Below are 20,237 nucleotides of genomic sequence, written 5' to 3' on the forward strand. Positions count from 1 at the left end.
GCTATAAGAAATAAATAAAAATCAAAATGAACAAAAATATACTCGTTAATTTCTATTACCAATAAAAACATGGTTCAATAAATCGCACCGAAAAAATTACATCAATTACCAGACAAAATTACTCAAGAAACATTTTTTTACGGCAACACAATCTATAACAAACGCATCCAATCTTGAGAGCGTACTGTAGGGATCTTGAAGACGAATATAGGCCGGTTGCTGAGCTGCACTGAGGCTCTGAGACCTGCTGCCAACTGACGCGGCACGCCCATGAGAGGTGGACTTTCGCGCCAAGCGGTGCGCCGAAGATACCAAGTCGGCGCTGGAGAGCACGCCAGAGTCAAATCCATCCAGTTTAACTCTGCGTCAAGCTTGGCTCTGAAAACCAAAACATCACCATAGAGTTTCCACAATGAGGTTTCGATTAGCGGTTAGAAACTAATAAGTAGGTACTACTTTAAAAACGCGTTTGAAACATCTTAAATATATAATGAGTATTGCAGAACCTGCAAATGGTATTGTTTCAATGTTTTCATAGTTCTCATGTGTAAATAAGTTACACAACAAGCAAAAAAAGAACTTATAATAAATAATTTTACTTTTCAACTTCCTTCTCCTTCTCCTTATCTCTACATCGCTTTGTTTTACGAGTGGGCGAGGTCGCCCTAAATCTGTAGTATTTCGGCATATTTCAATGTAAATTTTGTAAAAAAAAACTATTTATCGAAAATTACACGCGCGAGGTTTAAAACTGACATTACATCTAGGTGTCAAAAATTATTTTAATTATTACGATACTGCAACAAAGAGGTTATACTAGCCTGATCAAGTACATACAGCGGTTACTTTCAAAGACACCGATACTGGCTGGCAGAGGCCGGCAGGTACCTAAAAACACCCTGCTAATACCTGACGGCAGGTACCTTATAGCACCCTGCTAATACCTCCCGGTATAATGTATAGTTGCCAATGAAGGCACGCAGTCTTCATATGTCACCGATAGAGACCGGCAAGTGCCTTATGCCCTGCTAATACCTGCTGGCGGTTAAGGATGTTATAGTTATACAACAGCAATCTACCGGCCGGGCTGTCATTCAATCTCGCTCGGTTCTCGACACCGACATCATCGAGTACGCTAACTGCATAAACATGAGTGTCACATTAAACTATTTGCAGTGTACAGGCAGCCACAAAAATAGTTACACAATTTCATAATTTCTAATCGTTTTTAGACTTTTGGGGCTTGATCAAAAATCGTTTTTTATTCACTAAATAAACTCCAAACAACTCACTTTATTCTAAATAAAGAAAATAGAATATTTCGATTGATGTCAATGAGTAAAACCGCTCTGAACTTATGAATATTCATTTACTTTTATTGCCGACTGCACTTATGATAGTAAAAACACTAGATCGTATCTAAAATTACAAAAAAAAGTAGTGACAAAGTAGCACCACCGCAACGGCGAACTCTGAAACCGCCTGGCTATACAACTAACCTTAACGGAAAACAATAACGTGGATACCTAGCGCGCTACATCATAATATATACAGCCCACAGTAATCTGTGAAGTATGTAAGTAAGGACTAGTTCAAAGAACTGCAAGTAGGTGGTGGGGCACTAAAATAAATAAATAAACACACCGGAACCGCAAAAACTGTCCCCACACCTGAATAAGACCATTATATGTTTATCACTTTTTTATTAATATAAGTTAGTTTCCTAAAGATTGCGGTTTCATTTATTTCCTCTTGAAGGTTATAGAAATATAAATAGCACAAGTAGATAGGTAAGTAACTGAGGTAAGTAAACTTAAAATTAATCCTTTTTGACAAATCTTGTCACTTGAAATTGTCATGGATTGTCATACAAATCACTTTTGTACAGGCTTGTCTTTATTCATCTTTATTTTATATTTTATTGATTTATGATGAAATATTTTAATATCAAAACCGTGACCCCTCTGAGAATGTTAGGCATGTTATTCCTAGCCGCGACTTTTCTTAGTATATCGAACTATATTTTTTATTGGATATACGCACCGTTCTTTAAAACAAGCTGTTTACGGAGATCCGCCAGTGCAGTGTAAGTTAATTCTATTGAAAAAAACCTATAACTAGATCCTCACTTGCAATGTTTTTTTTAATCAATGAGATCTTGAACTGACGAAACCGCTTGCTTATTACCTATGGCCACAACATCAGCTTCAGTTAATGCATGGCATTGTTTTATTTTCGTCATCAATGATATTTTAGATATTTGAGCCATAATTCCCAGTAGTTACACTAGCTACCAAAATAGTATTCCTTGAAACAAACAAGTGTATCACCCGGTGGTAAGTGATGACCACCTCTGATGAACTCTCATAATAGTAAACCTGAAACTAATACCTTACCAACATTACTAACCTGTAAGTAACTAATTTTAATACGTAGATTTTTAGGCTTTAAATGTTTTAAAGCTATAAAAGTGACTAAAACTTACCTACCTTTTCATTATCTATCACCTATTTATTATAGAGAGGCATACACTACATTAAGTTTCGACGGGTTCAAAGGCAATTTATTGTGCGATACATCAACTATAGCATCGAGCGGTTCTCGCAAAGAATCGAGCACTAATCCACTACTAAACGAAGCCAATGACGAGAATTCTGAAGGAATGTTCACGTATTATGCAATCAAAGAGAAGAAATATCCTATGTGTCCCGAAACACCGCCAGATCTTGGTGGGTAAAAATTAGATATTATAGTAGAGAGTCTGTCTGATTTTTATTGCTGCTCTATAATAAGTGTGTTCTAGTATTAGTGTATTCCTGATAAAAATCTAGAAGTAATTTTACAGGGCCCGTGTTAAACGACCCCTCCATGGATGCTATGAAGTCATTTGATAGGATGTACACAGATGTGAAAATCGGTGGAATATACAGACCACCGAATTGCACTGCGCGTCAAAGCGTCGCTATATTGGTGCCTTACAGGTGAAGGCAGTAGTCAATTGCTGTCAGAAGACTGAAAAATCATCTTTAGAGTTCAATAACAAGCATCTTGGTTGAGGATGGCCTTTACTTTGATTTTTTGTAATAATTATAATAAAGACAGATCTCCGTGATGGGGTATATGATGTTATTCAATCAATCATTTAGATGTTAGAGTGTGTAAAAACCCCTTTTTTATTTTTATAATAATTACAATATACTTATAATAGATAATCTGCTAAACGATTTACATAGCTGGGCCTAACCATAAAAATAATGCAATCACAATAATATTATGATAAGTAATTCATAAATGTATTTATGTGACGATGCAGGTCGTGCAAGAGAGGTACTAACATAAAACACCTGGGTACATTCCTGTACATGTTGCATCCATTCCTGATGAAACAGCAGTTAGACTACCAAGTGTTTGTCATTGAACAAGGTAAAAAGCTATTTCAAATATAACGCAGTGAAATTATATTTAAAAAATATAATTTTGCAGTAGATACCAATCAAATAAGCGTACGAGAAGAGTTATTATTCCATTTTTAAACCTACTTCCAACGTGTATCCAGTTTCATTATTATAATTAATATGAAAGTCTTCGAAAATTAGTGTGAGCCAAGCACGTTTAAACCGATGAATGAATTAAAATTAGATTTGGCACTCAGGGAGATCAAATGCTTGTACACCTCTACCATGATCATCTATCATTGCAGAAGGACGATCTGTTCCAATGTACAAAACGTATGTGCGAGCAAAAGGAATTAAGGAATAATTGCTCCTTCAAGCCAGATTATAATAACAGTGTTTATCCAATGTCTATTCTGTCATTATAATAAACAGCATATAATTATTATGATAAATTATATTTCCTTTCAAGCTAATCTCTCTCAACGCTTTAATCACGGGAAACTTCTTAATGCGGGATTCACGGAGGTGCACCGGCGTCGAAACTACGACACTCGCTTCCCTTGCGTGATTATTCACGAACCGTACATAGTGCCTATGAACACTAGGAACCTATATCGATGTACTAGATACCCGAAGCAGTTGGCAGTCAGTGTTGATAGACCTCATAAGTAAGTTCCGGCCCGTTTTTGCTGCGAAAGCTATTTAGTTTTGTTCCAACTAAAAGAGCAATGGGGTGTTTACTTTCCCATTCTATTTTTTGGATGTCTAATATGGATGGTAGATACCTCTACTCTATTTACAAATTACTACCACATATTTTTAAACGTGCGCATCCCTCAACTAATATTTTCTTAATAATAGTAAAAAGCTTTAGTATATGAAAGATTACTGTCTTACAACGTTATTATATTTTATTGCATTACATAGTATATGTGTATACACGCACACGCATTTGATAATTATTTTACAGAAAACCGTACATACCGAAATTCGGTGGCGCGTTTGCTATATCGACTGAACAATTCATTGGAATAAATGGTTTCTCAAACACGTACTGGGGAAGTGACGGAGATTACGAAGATATCTATAACAGGTATATCTATACCATATTATACTAAGTAGGATACTAAAATATATAAAATGATTTCTGATTCATTTTTAATCATAGGTTGACAAATGCTAATTATACAATAAACAGGAGTGAACGTGGGATTGGAAAATATACGACAATCAAGAATTTCGAACTTCCAGTTGTAAGAAGGTTGATATTTTGAAGTAACTACTGCAAATGATATTATTCGATTAAACTATTTTCCTACATTCTTATGTAGGAATAAATAAGTTAGTACCTATTATTTTCTGATTCAATGTGGACTCTGTGATTAATTTGTAACTTTTTTCTTTCTTTTAGTTCTTCCGTGGCGAAGACGCTGGCACCACTCCATCTCATCGACGGTTTAACAACTCTTTCGTACACAGTTAATAATTATGAAATGAAGTACGTTTTTACATACCTTAATATTAGTTTAGAAGTAGATGATACAACTATGAAAATTCCGTTTAAAAGCGGTAAACCTGAGAAAAACTTTGAACAATACGATTGAGATAATATTAAATAGTTATATGTACTTATCTTACAGTTATTACTTAATTGAATTTTCTCAATGTTGATAGTATTCATATTATTATCTTTAAAAAGTACATATTCTAACAATTATCACCGATTACTTGTAATTTCTCAATAAAGTTATCATGAATATTTATCTTTTGTTTTTTTTTATGCCCCTAAAATATTGATTGAATCGTCATAAAATTTTAATAAAAAAAAAAGCAAAACAAACACACATCGCGCATTTATCCCTGAAGGGGTATGCAGAAGCGCAATTAGGGCACCCACTTTTCACCAAGTGTGTTCCGTCCCATGATGTGATAGGACGCGAGCCTATCGCCATATTGGGCCCAAATTCCACATTTAGGGCTGATACAAATAAACTCAAATATTACTTTGCCTGACCGGCGCGGCGATTCGAACCCAGGAACTTTAGAGCGCTGGCGTACCGCATATGCAGTACAACTACGCCACCGAGGCAGTCAGACAGAAAAATTATATTAAGAGATAAAATAAAATTTACACTGAGAAACAAATTAGATATCCAGTTATTATCAATAGATTTACTTTTTATTATTATCATTTCCAAAGTTTTTTAGTCATATTTCTTCTTCGAGACGCATCCTGCTCCTATCCTGCGGATTTGTAAACTTCATTTATAAAATATTATATATTTATGCTAATCGTGTAGGAAACGGAAAAACCTAACCCTGTTCGATAGCTATTAGCTACCCGCTAAATTAAACTTAAGACCTTCTGCCCTCAGACTTCTGCCCAAAGAGAATTATAATCTTCTGCCCATCAATTCATCTTAGCATAATTTCGCTCACGGCGTGGCGGCCAATTTCAATGAAGATCAGCCTAGACCACAAACGCGATATTATTTCAAAGTCGTGATTAAAATCCTGTAAAATTGCTAATTTATAAGGCTAGGCAGTGTGGTCGAGAGACTATAGGCTATCCAGTGTATGTATTTATAAATAAAAAAATTGACATTTGACAGTCGACAGTTGTCATCAGTTGTCATAATGACAGTTCCACATTACTGTGACGCATATTTTAAAGTTATACATCAAATCTATCTTACTCCTTTTATTTCGTTAAAAACACAATAATCTATCGCACATTCATTACTCTAGTCGACGGAATATGGAATGCACTCTAAAAATTTTGCATGACTGATTGATTATTGAACTCTCATTTCTTTCGTATTTAACCACTGAAAATGTAAAAAGTGTTATTATAATACAAGGAAAAAGTAATATAATCAATACAATATATGTTAAAATGGTAAATGATTAAATGACAGTGTGATAATGGCATTTTTGGAGGTAAGAACGTATGATAAAGCTTTTTATTTGCCTTGGAAACTGAATAAAAAACATTTTTATCGTAAATACGCCCAACTTAGCATTTGGTTAGTTAGTTTATATCATTTTCGTTCAGATAATGCAATACGTAGTGTATTTAATTACATTATGTACTAATGTTAAGTTGTATAAATATGAACTTGTTTAATTAAATTTGATAATGATATTCTTTGTTTCAGTGGCGAAGGTTTCCTTTTTTCGACAACAGACCCGATGTGGACGGCGGGAAGATTGCCAAGGGACTTCAAGTATGTTCATTGCTATACAATCATAGTAGAAACATTTTACATAAATGTAATTTAGGGTAGATATTTTGTTATAGCAAACATTGTATCTCTTAGTATACTTTTTAGTTTTATCTAATGTTAGTTTTATTAGATATTTTGTTTCTTTTCTAATGTATTTGTTCTTTGACAACCGAGTTACAGACAAATCCTAATATGAGCATTTTATAGCCACAATTTAAAATTCTAACAATTATGATGTTACATTACAATCAAGGGAGCTTGTTTAAAAACGAACCTTGCTTTTAACTTGAAACAATGCTTTTATTCTTTGTACAAAAAAAATTATCTGCACACCTTCTAATATCAAAATCATGTATACAGCAGATAGAGAAGCGGTGAAGGCCTATTTAGTGTAGTATGGACTACCAAGTTAAATGTCTGCAGGTTTAAAACCCAAGGGTGAAGACTTCTGATCTTTCTAATGTAATGTGGATACTTTGTGAATTATTATCGCTTGCTTTAACAGTGAGGTAAAACATTGCGAGGAAACGTGCACACCCGAGAAATTCTCTAAGCATTTTAAGGGTATATGAAGTCTGCCAATCCACACAAGACCAGCACGAACTAAAGCCTAATTCCTTTCGATAATAGAGGAGGCCATGGCCAGCATTGGGTAGTACAGCAGTATATAATAAAGGGCTGATGTTTGATGTTATTATTTTAATACAGGATACAAATGTAACGGTAGCAACAAGTGGCAATGGACATGTGGTGCTATGTGATGATACGGGCTTGGCGCATCTCATCTCTCGCTCGTGGGACATCACCACATTCAAGGCTTATGAAATAACAATAACCCATGCAGTTCAGTTACCGCATGATCCGTATCTGGTCACTATTGGGGTAAGTAACATTTGGACCTTACTGCACTTATGAAGTGAGGTCATTATTCTAAATAATAATAACAATATGTAACCTTTGTAGTTACTGGACTGAAATGCGATAATTTTGTGTGGCAGTCACAAATCAATATTTTAATAGGGTACCGGACTCATTTTTGTTCTTAACAATTATCAAATATTTACATAATATAAATTATAACACCAAAGAAATTGTTAAAATCCAGTGAAAAATCAACAAGTTATAAGTCTTTGAATTTCAGTGTAAGGGGTAATTAACATGAAAAAACAGAAAAGAGACAAAATACCCACATGTGACGTCATCGGGAATTACGACGCGTGCGAAAGAAAGAGATGAAGCGATATCCCCACATCGCGCCCACTTCTGCACATTACAATATTTTAAATATGAATTACTCGCTCATTTTTTAACCAATTTTTATGCTGTTTTCGCAGAAGTGCTTCTTTTTCGTATTAAAAGCCATTACATATAGAATAATGTACAAAATCAAGCATAGGCCGGTCCCCTATTTTATGGATAATTATTGTGTATTTCATAATCTGAGTGAAATCACTTGTTTAGTCTTTCAGTAGTTTAAAAACATAAATATATGTACTAATTTCCATGATATACACTTCCAAATTTGATAAGCACATATATGAACTATACAACTTTTTTTCCTGTTGTGATAAAAATATTATTTAGATGCACAGTTCACTGTAATATTTTGTTATGGTGTCTGCAACATAACAAAAACAACGGAATACAATAAAATTACATTTTTATCTGCGACAGTTATCTATTTTTAATTTAATGTAACAATTAGAATAATCATAGCACCAAATTAAGAACTATATGTTTACTGTGTTGGTTTATTTTTTTTTTGTTTTTTTTATTATAGGATGATGAGCCATGCGTAAATCCATTGATAAAAGTATGGGATTGGTCACGAACGGATCGGCACAAGAATCCCATGTGTCTGCGGGTGTCGCGCGCGGTCCCCTCCAACCTGCAACCGACTCCCGCCACCGCACTCGCTGTCAACGATAACAAGGTATTATTGGGAGGCAGATTGTATAGATGTGTTTGAAATTTTATCAATTTTTTTTTTATTATTTATTGTGAGATATTTATATGAACATTCAATGCTTTAAGTCTTTATTAGTCCAATCAATTTCTTTATATTGCCATAGTTTTATAATATACTAATACAAGTGAGATTAAAAGGCTAACAATTTTGGTATAAACAACTTATTTTTGGTAAAAAAAATTGACAGATAAACAATAATGTTATTACAAGGTTTTATTTGTAGAATCTACTGGCAGTCGGCTTCCAAGATGGCTCTGTGTCGTTGATCAAAGGCGACATAACGAGACAACGCAGCAGTAAGATGAGGACGCTCACCGAGTCTGGCACCGTTCCCATTACAGGACTCGCTTTCAAGTATGTTATGGATGATATTTATGCATTAATAATATAACATCCCTTCTATACAAAAATTCGCGTTTTAGAAAGGCAAAATATTTAATTACTTCCTTATCCTATTACAAAAAATGTTTCTTACTGCAAAAGTATGATGCCCGAAAAGCCCGATTTCATCTTGTGAATAATTTTAATCTTTGTATAATAGCTGTACCTTAACGCCACCTATACATATGATCTGTATAGCATTAGATTTCTTATAGATAAGAAAGAATACGAAAATGTTGAAATGAAAACATTTAGTGTATGACCTCTATTCTGTTACATATTCTCAGAGGCACAGACAAGTTGTTTGTGGTGTCTCGAGCCAACATCCGGCTCGTCTGGCTGAACACGGAGCGCATCGACGTGCTGGACACGATGGGCGCCGCAGTCGGCTGCTCCGTGCTCACCGACAAACAGCGGCTCACCGTCGCCACTAATGACGTGAGACACATCATTATCAAGTATAATAGTCAGCCAACAACTATAGCACACAATCGTTTGGTGCAATTTTTTTTGATAAGTTTAGATACAATTAATACAAAATTATCCCCATCTGCACCATAGTGTGCTCAAGTTGATGACGATTTATAATATGAGCTCAATGCCGTAATACAGTGTTGTAACGATGCAACTAGTGCTCCAATTCATATCGAGTGTATAGCTGTCATACAATAGGGGCTAGCTTTTAATAAGATATGTACATCCCAGGCGAATTACATGCACTTTTCTAAATCAAAACTGAATAAAAATTTTCTTTAACTTACTTGGTTATGAAACTATAAACCCTCATTTCACACCATACTACTTAGCTTATTAATAGAGAAACACTTACCACTCATTTACTAAAAATTATTCTCGTCTTATTCACCAGGCTATATACTGCTACACAACGGAAGGCAAGGGTCCATGCTACGCGATCGAAGGCGAGAAGGTCCGCCTCGACTGGTTCAGAAGCTACCTGGTCATCACTACCAACGAGACCTCCAACAAGGTGGCAGCTTCCACCAGCTCCGCACCCGCCCAAAAATCTCACCACGTAACCATACTAGACATACAAAACAAGTTCATAGTGTTTTCACAAACCTTCGATGAGATAGATGCTGTCTTGATAGAATGGGGTTCGTTCTATATACTAACGAAGAGCAAAGAAGTGATATATTTGGAAGAGAAGGATTTGCAGTCGAAGTTGTTTTTGTTGTTCAAGAAGAATTTGTATGATGTCGCTATCAAGATAGCGAGCAGTCAGCATTATGACGAGGAGGGGCTGAACGAGATCTACAAGCAGTATGGTGATCATTTGTATAGCAAGGTATGTTAGGGTTGAAAAATATACATAAGTGCTTTTGAGACATTAATACATGGAATAATTATTTAATTTATTTCTTTATTTGGACTTATAATTTAAGTCTCTCTTGATTCTAGATGTTTACGAATTATGGATTGAAGTATTAACCCAGTAAAAACTATTCTACAGGGTGACCTAAAAGGCGCAATAGAACAATATGTGAAAACAATAGGTTGGTTGGAAACCTCCTACGTTATACGAAAGTATTTGGAATCTAGACATCTAGAGGCCCTAATACAGTACCTGGAGGAGTTGCATAAGAAAGGATTCGCTACGGAAGACCACACGACGTTATTATTAACATGCTATGTGAAGATAGACCAGTACGACCAACAGGGCAAGTTGAAGGAATTTATCAACTCTAAGGATAAAGCTATCAGTTTTGATGTCGATGTCGCTATTAAGGTAAGTTTGGTGTAAATAAACTTGTGTAATAATAATGTTTTATAACAGCATAGCAAATAGACCCTACTTCACCTGATTGTAAGAGAATTGGGGTCCAATAGAATGTTAATGGAAGAGAGATGATTACCCCTCGATAGTCGACACAATTATGCCGGCCTGTTGGAACTTGATATACACAGGCTGATCTCGAAACGCGACATACTTATTTGGCCACTATGGCGGGTTTTAACACCTTCACAATCAAAATTTTCACTATGTTTACATTTGGTATTGATACCACAATCCTGTGACTGACATGAGATTGACCCAAAACCCTAAAACTAAAAACTTTCCTAGAACTACCATTACTGGAACAGCCTTCGGACCTGGGAATGATGCGTCGGTATCAAAATCAGGATCATTGTCTTTCAGTTATTGAATCAAGCTGTATCTAGATCATGTTCAGGAATAAGTAGGAATTAGTCAATTGTTATTGATATAGCGCCCTCAAATTTGCCATGTCTGAAAAGGACTACTAAGTCAAAACATAAAATGTAACAACAGCAATTATTATACACTTAGTAAGCAAATAAATAAATAAATATATTTCTCATTTGACTTCAAAAAAGTGACGTTACAGGTAGTGCGTCAAGTGAGCGCGGACGACGCGTTGTCGCTAGCAGCGATACACAAACGGCACGACTGGTACATGAAGGTGATGTTGGAGGATAAGAAGGACTACAAAGGAGCTTTAGACTACATCGAGGACTTGGAGTTTGAGGACGCCGATATATACATGAAGAAATATGGGCACAGGTTGATGCAGCACGAGCCGGAGAAGAGCACGCAGTTTTTAAAACGTAAGTTTTATTTTACTCCAATTTTCAAAAATATCGTCGTGTTGCTTACCTAGAAATAAATCATATACAATTTTAAAGTTTTAGCGCGATCGATCTAAGCTGTACCTTCGATCTAATTCGGTATTACGAAGATTATTAAGTAGTATTAGTTTTTTTTTTTATTTCTTTGAAACAGGGACTTGTAAAAACCTCTGGAAGTTCTCACGTCTACAGCGAAATATTTCTTATAGGATCAAGATTACCAGCCGTTTTCAATAAACGGTCTCAATTTTCAATCCGATTCCGAGAATTAACCAATCAAAATCAGTAATACGTAATCATGTCAAAAAAGCTTTGCTCTGATTGGTAAATTTTTTAAATAGATCGAAAAAAGCGATTTGGATATTGGAAACGGTGGTGACTTCTTCACCACACTGCATTTACAGTAAACTAAATTGCCCACAGTACTATGCACGGACTACGTTCCGCGAAGTAAGACCATAGACAAAAACTCCCAGTCCGACTTCAGAGACATAGACCAGGCCTCACCCGACGACTACATACACATGTTCCTGAGCAACTCGGCGCGACTCATCGAGTTCCTGGAACACGTGATAGCGAACAAAACGCAATGCTCCGAGCTTGGATACAACGCGCTTATAGAACATTATATTCACGTTTGGTAAGTGGATATTTGTATTACATAATTTGATGTTAGTGAAAGGATTTTTTTTTGTATCTTCATCAGGGGGTTATCCAGCGAATGAGATACTGGAATCCCCCAACTTAGCGAATGCAGGAGCTTGGAGGAAAGTTGGTAGTGGATATCTGGAGATAAAAGTGTATAGATAGGAGAGAAACTTTAGGATGGGCAGAAGGGAGGACAGGAAATGTTTGCAAGCAGTCATAGGCCTCAATGGGTAGTTTCAACCATGAGGCATATACACTGGACTGCGTGCCTAGGGCTACGACCAATGTCCCCCCGTGCATAGGCTACACAAATATTGGAGTAACTTGGCTTGTTACAATTAAATTGCGGTATTTTCTGAATGGTGTTGAAATGAATAGGATGCTATGTGCGCAAATTTCCATGGTGTTTAATCATTTTAGGAACAAAGCAGAAGAAACCGAAAAGAAAACATACGAAGACAAAGTGTTACAAATATTGAAAGATCCCGACTCCAACTACGACAAGGATCAAACTCTTATAATATGTCAAATGTTGGGCTTCAAAGCGGGAATGTTGTATTTGTACGAGGAGAATAAATTGTAAGTAATTTAATATTCATTACCTAGAATTATCGTTTTGACCAATGACTGATTACTGATATCGATTATTTACCACTGAAAGGTGTTTCAATGAATGATATTGATGAAGGTTTAGATGTTAATGGTGTCCTAATAGATGATAATGATAATTTTGATGTAAATGGTGTTATATTAGGTGATTCGTTACAAGTAGTGTCATAGTGAATAATTTTACTGGTTGTGGTATAAATGATGACGTATTGGATGACTTTAATGAAAGCGGCATAAATACTGTTCTAGTAGTCTATATAAACACAAATTTACCCATGTTTATACTGTACGTTGATGATTAAGCTACAAGTGGAGTGATGTGGGACGTATGCAGATGGCGCGAGCAGGTGGCACTGCACATGCGCAACGCGGAAGCGGAGAGCGCGCTGGAGGTGTGCCGGCGGCGCGGCGCCGCGAGCCCGCGCCTGTGGCTCGACGTGCTGTGGTGGCCGCCGCCGCCGCGCTGTCTGCCCGAGCTGCTACACGTCATAGGTACTGCGCGCTGCTGCACTCTATTGTACTCTGTTGCACTCTATTGTACTCTACTGCACTCTATTGTACTCTGATGCATTCTATTGTACTCTACTGCACTCTATTGTAGTCTGCTACACTCTATTGTACTCTACTGCACTCTATTGTACTCTGATGCATTCTATTGTACTCTACTGCACTCTATTGTAGTCTGCTACACTCTATTGTACTCTACTGCACTCTATTGTACTCTACTGCACTCTATTGCACTCTGCTGCACTCTATTGTACTCTACTGCACTCTATTGTACTCTACTGCACTCTATTGCACTCTGCTGTACTCTATTGTACTCTACTGCACTCTATTGTACTCTACTGCACTCTATTGCACTCTACTGTACAGTCAGCCACATAAATAGCTGATTATTTTAAATTATAAATGGCTTTTAATCTTTTGTGTCCGTATCATTTTTGCTTTAATAAAATAAATTTTATAAGGTCTACTTTAATTAAAATAAACAAAAAAGAATATTTTGATTGAAGTGTTGGGAAGTTTTCAATTTCTTCAACTACTTTTACTGTACATATGAAGGAACGTAAACCAACTATATCAATTATTAGGACGTAATCATTTAATGCGTTTAAAACACGCTATTGCTAACACATGTCAAGCGAAATGTTTTGTCCTCAGACTCTGAAAAGTTGCTATCACCCATTCTAGTCATCGATTGTCTTACGAGTACGTCTACGTACACTCTCGGAGACGTTCGAAAGTAAGTATAAATAGTTCTGACTAATTAGTTAGTCACCATTTTTTTTACCATCTACTTTTCATTTTTATATATCAATTTATTCTAAATTCTCTCTTCTAGATATTTAATGGACGTCCTGAAGGCCGAGCGCGAGGTGATCACCCGCGAGAAGGAGCTGGCGGACAAGTACCGCAGCGAGAGCGCGCGCATGAAGGAGCACATCCAGACCATCCAGCACGAACCCATCACCTTCCAGAGCTCGCGCTGCGCCGCCTGCACCAAGCAACTCACGCTGCCCTCCGTCTACTTCCTGTGCCAGCACTCCTTCCACCAGGAGTGAGTATCGGTTCAAATATTTGTGACTTTTGGACAAAGCAATATCGACTTTTTGGTCTTTACTAGGAGTGAGTATCGGTTCAAATATTTGTGCATATTGGACAAATCAATAGCGACTTTGTGGTCTTTATGTGTAGAGTTGATGTTGGATTAGCAAAATAATGTAAATGGTATGTTTGTGTGTGAACAGCTGCTTCCAGACGTACTCGGAGTGTGAGCGGGAGTGTCCGATGTGTGCGCCGCGGCGCCGCCGGCCGCCCGTCCGCGCCGCCGAGGCACTGCACGCGCGTCTGCACAGCGAGTCCGACCCGTGAGTACACGCTCTCTGTCTACCCTCATATAGGCTCCATGGCGTCATATTATTCACATATATACTGAGTGTGAGCGGGAGTGTCCGATGTTCGCGCCGCCGAGGCACTGCACGCGCGTCTGCACAGCGAGTCCGACCCGTGAGTACACGCTCTCTGTCTACCCTCATATAGGCTCCATGGCGTCATATTATTCACATATATACTGAGTGTGAGCGGGAGTGTCCGATGTTCGCGCCGCCGAGGCACTGCACGCGCGTCTGCACAGCGAGTCCGACCCGTGAGTACACGCTCTCTGTCTACCCTCATATAGGCTCCATGGCGTCATATTATTCACATATATACTGAGTGTGAGCGGGAGTGTCCGATGTTCGCGCCGCCGAGGCACTGCACGCGCGTCTGCACAGCGAGTCCGACCCGTGAGTACACGCTCTCTGTCTACCCTCATATAGGCTCCATGGCGTCATATTATTCACATATATACTGAGTGTGAGCGGGAGTGTCCGATGTTCGCGCCGCCGAGGCACTGCACGCGCGTCTGCACAGCGAGTCCGACCCGTGAGTACACGCTCTCTGTCTACCCTCATATAGGCTCCATGGCGTCATATTATTCACATATATACTGAGTGTGAGCGGGAGTGTCCGATGTGGGCGCCGCGGGAGGCACTGCACGCGCGTCTGCACAGCGAGTCCGACCCGTGAGTACACGCTCTCTGTCTACCCTCATATAGGCTCCATGGCGTCATATTATTCACATATATACTGAGTGTGAGCGGGAGTGTCCGATGTTCGCGCCGCCGAGGCACTGCACGCGCGTCTGCACAGCGAGTCCGACCCGTGAGTACACGCTCTCTGTCTACCCTCATATAGGCTCCATGGCGTCATATTATTCACATATATACTGAGTGTGAGCGGGAGTGTCCGATGTCCGCGCCGCCGAGGCACTGCACGCGCGTCTGCACAGCGAGTCCGACCCGTGAGTACACGCTCTCTGTCTACCCTCATATAGGCTCCATGGCGTCATATTATTCACATATATACTGAGTGTGAGCGGGAGTGTCCGATGTCCGCGCCGCCGAGGCACTGCACGCGCGTCTGCACAGCGAGTCCGACCCGTGAGTACACGCTCTCTGTCTACCCTCATATAGGCTCCATGGCGTCATATTATTTACATATGTACTGAGTGTGAGCGGGATTGTCCGATATGTGCGCCGCGGCGCCGCCTTAACCCTAAAGTAGGCAAACTTTTTAGAATCAGCGAACTAGCAATTCACCTGATTGTAAGTGCTCTTAGCCAACTATAACCATCAATAATAGAGCAATTGTTGGTATGTTACTGATTTTCAAATAGGATCTGGAAAGGGAATAGGGATTGGTATTGGTTTCTGGAAACTCCCTCGAAGCATCATATAACGAGTTATCTAACTTTGGTTTCGGAAACCATCACAGTTCCACCTAAATCAACAGCTTGCATCACCCAAGGATAAAAGATCTTCACAATGTAGACTACCCGCAACATAAGAACTTCTATCACATTTTCTGTTTGACATAAATGTCGATGTCATAGCATCAAAATGAATGGGGATAAAGTGTCACATCAATAGGTCGCATTTAATCGAACACGTTGTGTGCAAACAATGGCATAAGTGCGGAACAATTGTCGAGTGTTGTCACAAGTGAGGCGGCATGTGTAAACATCGGGGACGTGGCGTGCAATGTTTTTGTACGCAACCGTTCGGCGCACGCGACACATTTTTACATTAAATTCTTTATCGTTCAGGTCATTTATACATATAATAAAACCGTAAATTTTCCGTGTTTGTTCATTAAATAATTTTGGAAAAAATATGCTTGGAAGACGCAAGGAATGTGAAACAAAACGTAAAACAACAGTCATTAGGATAATTACATCTACGTGACACATGTAGTATTAACACAATATAATTTATTAATGAATTCATTAGCCGAGTAGTAAGGTTTGATATATTCAATGAATTTTAATTTACATGCAACTACTATAGATTTCTTGTTGTTCCTATTTCTTAATGTCATTCATGGATTAAGTCAAGTCGTACAAATCGATTACAATTTTTATCGATGTCAACAATATAGAAATATAAATTTTATTTAGAGAATATTAACTTGTTTCTATTGTATTTCAAAGATGAATAATTTTATCATTTCAGCTTGGCTAGTATTACAAGCATATTTAAATCAAAAAAAGTTATCTATATTATCGAAATTAAAATCGATGATATCGATCAATTCTTATTCGAACAGCCTTAACGATACCAGAGCTAATCTTTAGAACAGTTGTAGTGCATCGTGGTCAGTACCGACGCGTTGTTCTGGGAAATGTACTTGTCGTTAGTAAAATCTTTTATGATTCAGCCGTTCTCGTGGTGTTTTGCTAGCAAAGTCGATGAATACGAGAGGTAAAAAATATATATATTTTTTAATGTGAATGGAACTGTGTGCTTGTAAAAAAATATTTGTTTTTGAACTGCGAATGAAATTGTTCGCTTGTGTAACAAGGTGTAATAAGGTTGAAAATGTTGAGTTTGAAATATTTTAATGTGTAATGAAACGAGAATAGAATAAATTTATGATTAATACTATCATTATATTTTTTTACTTATCATACAAAAATTATTTGTTTTGATGAAAGAATTAGATCCAACATATTTTTAATTGCCAAAACAAACAGTTATTTAATGGTTTCATAGTCAGTATAAAATATAAACAATTGTTCTAACGCTACAAATTAAATATAAAAACATTGGCGATAAGATTTAATGGCTTTTTCATCTATCACGATATCGTATCGCTTTCAGTTTACAACACTGATATGGATAGTTGTTTTATTATTAAATTCTGAATGAAATTGCATAGTTAAAAACAAATATTAATATATACAATTTGCTTATGGTTTCTATCAATAATTTTATAAACAAGTAAATGTAATAAATTTTCTCATGAACCGTATTTTTGATTTTACGTTAGTATTTTAGGAATTACGAAAACCAACAGTGTATGAAGCAAATCAAATCAAGTATAATTATTTTTTATTATCCTTTATAATACTCAGTTCCTAGCCGAGTATTTTTTTTCTGAGCGCAATAAATTAAAAAACTATCGAACGGATTTCTATGAAATTTCGTATGGAGATAGTTTGAGACCCGGGGAAAGACACAGGCTTTTTATCTTGGAAAGATCTATAGCGGGATTATATTTAGGAAAAATTCTTCCATACGGGCAATACCGCTGTCAAAGCTAGTACATATAAATTATTCTAATAAGTTCCATGAATTATAGAAAAGAAAATAATAAATACTACAGGCCGGTTTCCCTTTGATAAAAAACAATTTCACTTCGTCTCTACTGTGTTTATGAGACACGTAATGTGATATTTCCTACACCGACAGTTACGCGGTGGTATCGGAGTACTACGGGCGTGGGTTGTTCAACAAGCTGACGGTGGTGACGGAGGGCGGTGCGCAGGAGTCGCCCCCCGCGACCGCCGCCTCCGCCCCGGCTTCCGTGCCCTCCGCCGCGCCCGCGCCCACCCCCGCGCCACCCCCCACGTATGGACCCGGGGCTGAGGCCAGGCTCAGGCTACAGGAGGGACAGAGCAAGCAAGGTAATATTGGAAAATAGTGGTATCAAAGATTTTTCTCACTTGCTTTGACATGGTAGTTGTTGGTACAAACAATAAAAAATCCCACTTAATGAAGTATAGGGAAAGCAAAACAATAGTTTATATAAAATCATAATCATATTTATAGAAGGAAAACAAGCGGCGGTCGATATTGCATAATGAATATTTCGCAATCTATATATATAAAAATGAATCCCTATTTCCCTTGGTCATCGCATCACGCGTGAACGGCTGGACCAATTTCAGTTTTTTTTTTTGGTGTGTTTGTTATTGTCAGGTGAAGGTTCTTATGAAAGAAAAATTAAAAAAATTGCGCTGGTAATTAGAAAATTTAAGAAAAGTTAACGAAAATATTAATTTTATATAACTGTCAATTGTTTGAAATAACTGTCAGTGATTGACAGAATGCGCGCTGCAAATTCATAGTTAAAACGGGACAACGTCTGTCGGGTCAGCTAGTAATCTAATATTTGTCGATATATTATAATATTTTTCCAGTATTCGTCGCAAACGCACCAAAGCAAGTACCGCCCAAAGGCACGTCCGTGGTCCCAATGCCAGAGGGTCGCATGCGACTTTTGGAGCAAACACCTTATAGCAGCAGCTTAGAAGCAAACTTCAACAAACTAGAACCGCCAGTCCACACAAAAAAATCACCATTCGCCTCGCCAAAACCAATGAAGAAGATCATTGTAGATCAGCCAAAAAGTACTGGAGTTTCTCCTAAAATAGGCAAGAATCCGTTTGAAGAAGAACATTATGATGAATCTAAAAATCCGTTCGCCGATGATCCGGAGAATGATCCGAAAAATCCTTTTGCGGATGATGATGAGGAGTACGATAAAAATTATAATCCATTTTCGTGAGATGTGAATTCTTTGTTTTGGTGTATTACAGATGTGTTCGAGATGTGAGGAATAGACAGGATTCGCAAATCTTGTAATGGAGGCAGTTTAGAAATTGGTTATTTGCCTATTGTATATTTATTTAAGGCTATTTTGGGGTACTATGCTTTTGAGTTTCCTCGTATTGGGATTTGTCGATAAAGGCCTTTTTCCCTCAGCTTTAGTTTATTTTTGTTCGAAGGACATAATCGTAAATCAATTATTTTTGTAGCTGCAATATTTTTTACGTTTGTATAGATTGAAAAGTATGTATTTTACAATGAGTTTAAAGATCTTTTTATTTAAGTTCTGTCGGTAATTTATAAAACAACTTTTGAAGTAATATATGCCTAATTGTTGACTGAGTAACGTCGCAATATTACTATAGGTTCGTAAGTGTTCGTGTAACGTAGATTCTAATGTGTATATTAAGATTTTCTATACCGTACTGGCTTGTTTTAACACGTTGAATGCCGTGTTGTTTTTGTAATTCTGGGGTCCTATATTTTATTGGAACATAATAAATGATGATTTTAACCCATTATAATATTGCACAGGGCTTGATAAACAATAAAATTAGTTATGTATTATGTATTTCTGTTTGTTTTACCAATAAAGGTTGATTCTTATCATTCAACAGATTTAAATTGATTATTAAAGTACAATACAGACGCGATGTGATGTGTGTTTTTCGTAAGGATGTTTATTGGAACAGTAAAGTAACATTCATGATTGATATGATGTACGGTTTTCAACGTGTTGATATCCTCATATGTATAAATAAAATTACGCTCATCTACGAATGTACATTCCATCTATTTATGTATAAAGCCAAAAGTATGTGGAAATGCATAGTTGTATTCATTTTGCACTGTTCGAAGTAATAAATGTACTATTTTAAATTTGTTTTCGTTTTCTAATCCAATCCTTTTACTACAAAGTGACCTAGTTAAACCAGTTTTTAAAAGTAAATATAACTTTACCCATTTCGTT

The 20,237-nt window shown here is 37.2% G+C and overlaps 3 protein-coding genes across 5 annotated transcripts; 2 read left to right on the plus strand and 1 right to left on the minus strand.

The window, feature by feature from the left end:
* Positions 1-27: 27 nt before the first annotated feature.
* On the minus strand, positions 28-787 carry LOC115455485. Its single transcript, XM_030184107.2, has 2 exons — positions 600-787; positions 28-378 (listed from the first exon to the last, which is right to left on the minus strand). Exons 1-2 carry the CDS (start codon positions 686-688, stop codon positions 153-155), a joined length of 315 nt encoding a protein of 104 aa, XP_030039967.2. The 5' UTR covers positions 689-787; the 3' UTR covers positions 28-152.
* A 1,075-nt stretch (positions 788-1,862) lies between these two features.
* Positions 1,863-5,158, plus strand: LOC115452502 (beta-1,4-galactosyltransferase 1). Of its 3 annotated transcripts, none has more exons than XM_030181046.1 (8): positions 1,863-2,086; positions 2,521-2,729; positions 2,846-2,981; positions 3,314-3,423; positions 3,865-4,063; positions 4,366-4,488; positions 4,564-4,656; positions 4,807-5,158. In XM_030181046.1, the coding sequence occupies exons 1-8, from the start codon at positions 1,929-1,931 to the stop codon at positions 4,997-4,999; spliced, it is 1,221 nt and encodes a 406-aa protein (XP_030036906.1). In that variant the 5' UTR covers positions 1,863-1,928; the 3' UTR covers positions 5,000-5,158. The 3 variants fall into 3 exon arrangements, with proteins under 3 accessions (XP_030036906.1, XP_030036907.1, XP_030036908.1); XM_030181047.1 differs by having other exon boundaries at positions 4,594-4,656; XM_030181048.2 differs by having other exon boundaries at positions 4,564-4,670; positions 4,807-4,881.
* Positions 5,159-6,040: 882 nt separating this feature from the next.
* LOC115452501 (vacuolar protein sorting-associated protein 11 homolog) lies at positions 6,041-20,148 on the plus strand. The gene is made up of 17 exons (XM_037437013.1): positions 6,041-6,335; positions 6,554-6,622; positions 7,331-7,504; positions 8,403-8,555; positions 8,815-8,945; positions 9,260-9,410; positions 9,841-10,278; positions 10,444-10,719; positions 11,339-11,558; positions 12,003-12,219; positions 12,648-12,806; positions 13,171-13,328; positions 13,998-14,079; positions 14,179-14,394; positions 14,585-14,704; positions 18,128-18,342; positions 18,859-20,148. Exons 1-17 carry the CDS (start codon positions 6,321-6,323, stop codon positions 19,224-19,226), a joined length of 3,162 nt encoding a protein of 1,053 aa, XP_037292910.1. The 5' UTR covers positions 6,041-6,320; the 3' UTR covers positions 19,227-20,148.
* Positions 20,149-20,237: the final 89 nt, after the last annotated feature.

The sequence above is a fragment of the Manduca sexta genome, chromosome 10 (genome assembly GCF_014839805.1).
Source record: "Manduca sexta isolate Smith_Timp_Sample1 chromosome 10, JHU_Msex_v1.0, whole genome shotgun sequence".
NCBI classification, from domain to species: Eukaryota; Metazoa; Arthropoda; class Insecta; order Lepidoptera; family Sphingidae; genus Manduca; species Manduca sexta.